Genomic DNA, 6,056 nt, shown 5'->3' with positions numbered 1-6,056 from the left:
CTTTAAAGGTTGTTTCCAAAAAGTACTCTGACAAAAAGTGTATTCCTTTCTTTAGTTCCTCATCAATATTTTGCTACTAAAGATTTCCTTCTTTTAGTTTGAAGAAAACGTCAAGCAATCTATTGTTAACCAGTTCCCAGCTAAGTGGTCACAAATGCACCACATGTGTACTGTTAACAGCAAGACTCAGCTGGAAAAAGGTTAAACAAACATGACGGGCCGAATGGGAAAAATTTGCACAAAATTCATCTCAAAAAAATTTCCGCAAGAATTTCCACAAAATTCGTCTTAGAAATCCAAGATTTGTCAACGAAATCGTCTTGGGTTTAAATTTTGCTCTTACTCCACAGCAGCACATTAAGATCTTCGCTTAAGACTGAAGAAAAAGAATCAACTTGGCACTAAGACATTATGGTCTTGCCTTCAAGAATCAGTAGTAAGACAATGCTCTTGTCTTATATGCATGCTTTTCTCTGATAGTTTTGGCATAAATTGCTGAAGTACAACATATCAACAATTTGTCATGAGTACCATAAAGCTTAAACATTGTGTTTTTTCAACACATTCAAAAGCCAAAATATCATATCAAAGATATTATGGCAGCCTATAGAAACCACAGTTCTTTAACCTCACTGATAACAATGAAAGATATGTTGAAAAACCTTTATCTTATTTGGTTACATTCTGGAATTAGAGTACCGTTATAATTAATAGAGTTGTGTCTATACATAAGATTATACTTTTAAGCATAGTTAAATCAGAACTTGTTTTCCCATTAAACTATGTAAAAATCCAAGTAAAACAACTGGGGCCATTCTAAGCATTAATATTTCCACGAAATTCACACCAACGTTTATTTTATATACATATACAGCTCTAACTTTTGCAGGGTAGTATTTCAGAACTGCATGGGCAAAAACGCAATAAGTTAATATAACCAGAATCTGCTTATAAATAGCACTAGAACTGAAGGCCTTTTGGGCAGGTCTAACCATGCATGTCGATTTTTATACAAGCAAGCATGCTGCCTAGATTACAGTTACTGCAAAAACAAGGTAAATTCGTCTTGGCACAGTATTTTCGTAAGCAATGCTAATATCTACAGGGGAATATGGCATCATTCACACCACAATGGCACACAGTCTGCAATGTACAGCACATCCAAAGCACAAGCTAGCGCTTGCAAGGGTTAAGCTGACGTCACCACGATTCTCTCTTTTTTGGCAGCGAATATTACGGTACAGTCAAACGTCGAAAGCACGATCTACAGTTTGTTTTATATACAGGAGGTCACGATAATGATTCAGGATACCATATATGTCTTCGGTTAGTCCACTTCACCAAACTCTCATGGCGAGTCGTTGATCCCCTTGGTTACAATTTCACTCTTCTTCTTTAGGGATTCGACCCCAATCGCTACATTTCTGCCTTAACGGTCCCTTTCGCTGATCTGGACACCTCATGTACAATTTTCTTTGCTACCAACGTATTGTGGCCAAAAGGGTGGTGTTTTCCTCCAATTATTCCCGGCCTCTAGTACTTCTCTCACTAAATCCGTGCGCAAACTATTGACACTTACTGAGCTAGAAGGTCCCACCCTTAAACATTGTTGCTACGTCGTTGTCGAAAATTACAACAACGACAACGACTTTCCCCGAAGGTTAGAACTTCGCCCCCCCGCCCTGGGCTGGGTCTCTCACCGGCGTTTTTACATACGTCTACTACTGAGGAGTGTGTGGTGTGGGCGTGGCTAGTTCCCATGGTTACGGTTACCGTAGCTACAGGTTTCCCTGAGTGCGGGGTCGGAGGTTAAAGGTTAAATCTTGGTGCCGATGTCTGCGTACGGATCGTTGACGATCTGCTTGGAGGGGTCGGGCTTGGCCTGGTACCGTTCCGAGTCCAGGGCGCGATGCTGGTTCAGGTACGGGCCCCAGTCCGGCGCTGGCTTGCAGGCGAATTTTAAACGCTGTAAAAGTTTAAAAAAGAAAAGTCTGTTAGTTTGGGCTAATCAGTAAGGTTTGTGGCTTGCAGGCGAATTTTAAACGTTGTAAAGGTAAAAGAAAAGTCAGTTAGTTCAGGCTGGTCTTGTTTATGAGTAAACCACAGCTACATGTAATATATTGTACCGCAAAGATAGTTAAAATGAGTTTTTGTTGATACAATGTACATTCAGTTGGGGCGGTTGGTTAGTCCTAACAGAGCCCAGAGTTACATCAGGCAACATTACAACAGTTCATCAACTTATCTAGTTATTCATGTATTTACACTGAACAACCTATCACACGTAACGTTTGAACATCCCTTCTGTATTTAGTAGCAGCTAATTCCACTCCACTATGCATCTAGTAACAGTGATAAAAAACAACTAACCTCCATGAAGGTGTCTCCCGGCGACGTTACGATCCTGTAGATGGCGATGGCGGGGATCCAGATGGTGCCGAAGAGAACCATGAGCCATGCGATGGCCTGCGACCACCCGGGGTAGATGTACGTGTCATTCAGCGTCGGGGCCTTGTACTCCACCAGACTGAAGATGAAGATGAACTGGAGAGAGGGAAGAAAAGAAAGAGTTAAAGAAGAGAAAGAGAACCATGAGCCATGCGATGGCCTGCGACCACCTGGGGTAGATGTACGTGTCATTCAGCGTCGGGGCCTTGTACTCCACCAGACTGAAGATGAAGATGAACTGGAGAGAGGGAAGGAAGAAAAGAAAGAGTTAAAGGAGCGGAAAAACAGAACCATGAGCCACTGTGCACTCCACCAGGCTGAAGATGAACTGGAGAAGAAAAATACAGTTATGTAGCAAGTGGCAGGACAGAGTTGGAGGGGCTACACACGCGCGCGCGCACGCACGCACACACACGTATACACACACATACATGTACACACACACACACAGACACACACATTCAGCGTTGGGGGAGTGTACCCCACCAGGCTGAAGATGAACTGGAGAGAGAGGGAAGGAAAGAAAATGTTAAAGGAGAAGAAAAACTGAACCATGAGCCACTATGTACTCCACCAGGCTGGTGGAACTGTGGAAGAAGATAAAATTTATGTAGCAAGTGGCAGGACAGAGTTAGAGGGGCTGGTTGTAAAACAAACACACACACGCACATACACACTCAAACAAAACACACACACACACACATTAACACACACACACACACACGCACACTCATACACACACACCAACCCTGTGTCCAAATACAGGGTTGTAACTGACAATTGGACATAATTTTGAGGAAAAATGCTGAGCAAAAGAAGGCTTACGATCAGCAGTCCAGGAGAGATGACAGCCCAGGTGGCCTTCCAGTACCAGCCAGGTTTAAAACCAACCATCATCTCTATGTCTCTGCAGAAGTTGTTAATGCCTGCAGAGGGAGGAAATGAGATACAGGGTTAGACATTGCACTTATGGTAAATCGCAAGACACAGTAGAATCTAAATACAGTCAGAATCACCCAAGAACATCACTAAGATTACCAGCGAATGCTGGTCTACATGTATGCGGACAGGTGGTCACTATAGACAGGATCCTTAATGCTTGTGTCGGTGGGAAAAGTTATCTAAGCGACCGCCAAAAGGTGGCTACGTGATCCTTACATGAACATGTACATGTACATGTACATGTATGTAGAGGTGGCCAGTTGTACAGGTTTGACTAATTACTTTGCGATCAATATTATGTAAAGGTAATTAGTAAAACCACCTGGAGAAGAATTGTGCCAGATGACCTGGCAGACATGGGACTATCCTGGCAATCGGTAAAGAAGGTGGCCAAGGACAGACCCAGATGGAAGGAAAAAGTCGTGGCCTTATGTCTCACAAGGGATGAAGCAGATAAGTAAGTAATTAGTGGCCGCCCTAGAAGGAAATGGTACGACAACGTACGGGAGGACCTCCACCACCTGAACTTAGATAAAATCAACCCACAGGACAGAGACAAGTGGCGGGCTGCCATCAAGCCCCAGATGTATTGTGCAAGCACGTCTAACCCTCGGAAGACGGGGAACAACAGACGATAAACCGGACAGTGAGTGAGTGTGTGAGTATTACTTTTACAAATGAACATTATATGTGAAGGAAGAAACACTGACCATAGATCCATGAGATTCCCAGCATCTCAGTGATGGCAATGACCATGAGGGAGTAGGAGGCAGCAAAGTTGTCAATCAGGTTCACCCAGTACAGACCACTCTGCAAAAAGGAGGGAAAAAAGTTTCAACTATTAATGACACTTAGGATCAGAATCCTAGTCATGTTCGACCAGTTTCTCCAGTTCCTCTTGTAAGTGTAGACTTCTTTCTAGTGATGCTGAAGAAGAGTGACAGATGTCTCTTGAAATGTCCGGAAATAATTGCTGTAATTTATTCAGTAGTAGAGATTGTCTCTTTGAGTATCTTTTACCTGGATGTCTAGCATTCATTAAAGAAATTTCATTTATTTGTTTTGGTTTTATTCAGATCTCCCTTAGTGATACTACATGTATTTTCAATATGCTTCCTGAAGTCCACCAAAATACGATGATACAATAATATAGCAATTTAAATGGTGTGTTATAGAAGGCTATAGATAATCTTGTATGTTTTGAAGCCCATATCCTCTCTGTAAAATGAAAACGCCCCCAAATCGCGTTCCTAAATCCGGAGTGAAATTGACACTGCTGTTACTTTCCATTATCTCTCAAAAGAGCACAAATTCATGTCAAGGCAGTTACGTCGGAAACGGCCCGTTTCTATAGCAACGCGTTTTGCATGTAAATAGGATTCGGTACCCCTATCTTCCCCATCTCTGTTCTCCCTGCCAACCTCGTCAGTTTCAGTTTTCTGGGGTTAATTGGTAAACGCTCCTAGAATTAATTAGACTCCTTTGCAGCGTAGCTTTATGGTAAGTTGACGGCCCATCGCTGTGGATCTAGGTGTGAAATATGGTTTGTTTTGGCCATTTATTTCAAGCTTCCAAAGAAATATCCTACACAACAGGAGTTGGACATCTCTGAGCATTGTTTAAAGCTAGTATCTTAAGAGGCTTCTGCTGCATTTGATAATGGGGGAATTTGGGGGTAGAGAGAATTCTCAATGCCTGCATTTACAACCCAGAGACACTACATGTATTGCTGGGATTTTGAGGAACAAGTTTGGTGAATTTGTTTTCCTTGTTAGAGCCTTATTCAAAAGCCAAATCTTAATTTTTGTTAAGACCTGTGAAAACTTTAAGAAACACTCCAACACTGATTAAAAGATAGGGGGCCTCAACTGCAGAGTCCAATTCATAGCATTGGGCCCCCTCACTCAAATTACATGTACATGTATGTTACTGGCAGCCTGAAGTCTGCCCCTGGCTTACCCTCATGACACAGAGGGTCATCAAGTCTCAGCATCAGTGTGCAAGCACGTCTAACCCTCGGTTATGGGGAACAACAGACGATGTTTGTGGTGGCGTCGTGTGGTGTAGTGGTACATCACTGGACTATGAAACGGGGAGACCCGGGTTCCATTCCGGGTCGTACCCGAACAAGTCCGAACATGCGCCGCGACGTTGTACCCTTGGGAAAGGTACTTTACACGACTTTCCTCACTTCACTCAGGTGAAAATGAGTACCTAGCTTCGGCTAGGGATGTCCCTCGGATAGGACGTTAAATGGAGGTCCCGTGTTTGGGAGAGCCACACCCCACGCACGTTAAAGAACCTACCACACTTATCGAAAAGATGTAGGGGACCTTCCCAGTGTGAGTGGTTCAAACATTACAGTCTGGTCTCAGGTTTGACATCTTTGAAAAGGTGATAGTCACCTGTTATGTCAATCCTTCCACAAATGTGGTAAATCGTCATAAATAGATAAATAGATAAACCAGAGAGAGAGAGAGACTTACCCTCGTGACACAGAGGAGTCCGAGCAGGAACATGACGATGCAGAAGGCCAGGGTGCTGAGGGTCTTCTTGATCCCCGTGTGGGCGATCTTAAACTGGTCACAAACCGTCGTCGTCACTGTCTCGATGATGGCAAACTGGAGCAGTGGAAAAAAACATAGATTCATAATGGCATAGGTTAT

The 6,056-nt window shown here is 43.2% G+C and overlaps 1 protein-coding gene across 2 annotated transcripts in view; it reads right to left on the bottom strand.

The window, feature by feature from the left end:
* Nucleotides 1–202: 202 nt before the first annotated feature.
* LOC109485737 (sodium- and chloride-dependent glycine transporter 2-like) overlaps nt 203–6,056 on the bottom strand; it is a 63,026-nt gene continuing 57,172 nt past the window's right edge. The window contains exons 12-17 of one of the 2 annotated variants that reach the window (XM_019789410.1): nt 5,877–6,011; nt 4,101–4,200; nt 3,274–3,374; nt 2,630–2,686; nt 2,371–2,487; nt 203–1,966 (exon numbers count right to left, since the gene is read on the bottom strand). In XM_019789410.1, the coding sequence (XP_019644969.1) occupies nt 1,817–1,966; nt 2,371–2,487; nt 2,630–2,686; nt 3,274–3,374; nt 4,101–4,200; nt 5,877–6,011 (660 nt within the window). In that variant the 3' untranslated portion in view covers nt 203–1,816. The remainder of the gene's footprint in view (nt 1,967–2,370; nt 2,488–2,629; nt 2,687–3,273; nt 3,375–4,100; nt 4,201–5,876; nt 6,012–6,056) is intronic. The other variant, XM_019789409.1, reaches the window with a different exon arrangement.

This window comes from Branchiostoma belcheri, unplaced genomic scaffold, assembly GCF_001625305.1.
Source record: "Branchiostoma belcheri isolate BF01 breed outbred unplaced genomic scaffold, Haploidv18h27 scaffold78, whole genome shotgun sequence".
Taxonomy (NCBI): Eukaryota; Metazoa; Chordata; class Leptocardii; order Amphioxiformes; family Branchiostomatidae; genus Branchiostoma; species Branchiostoma belcheri.
Note: the sequence above shows the minus strand (reverse complement) of the source record. Positions and strands in the feature narration are given on the sequence as shown.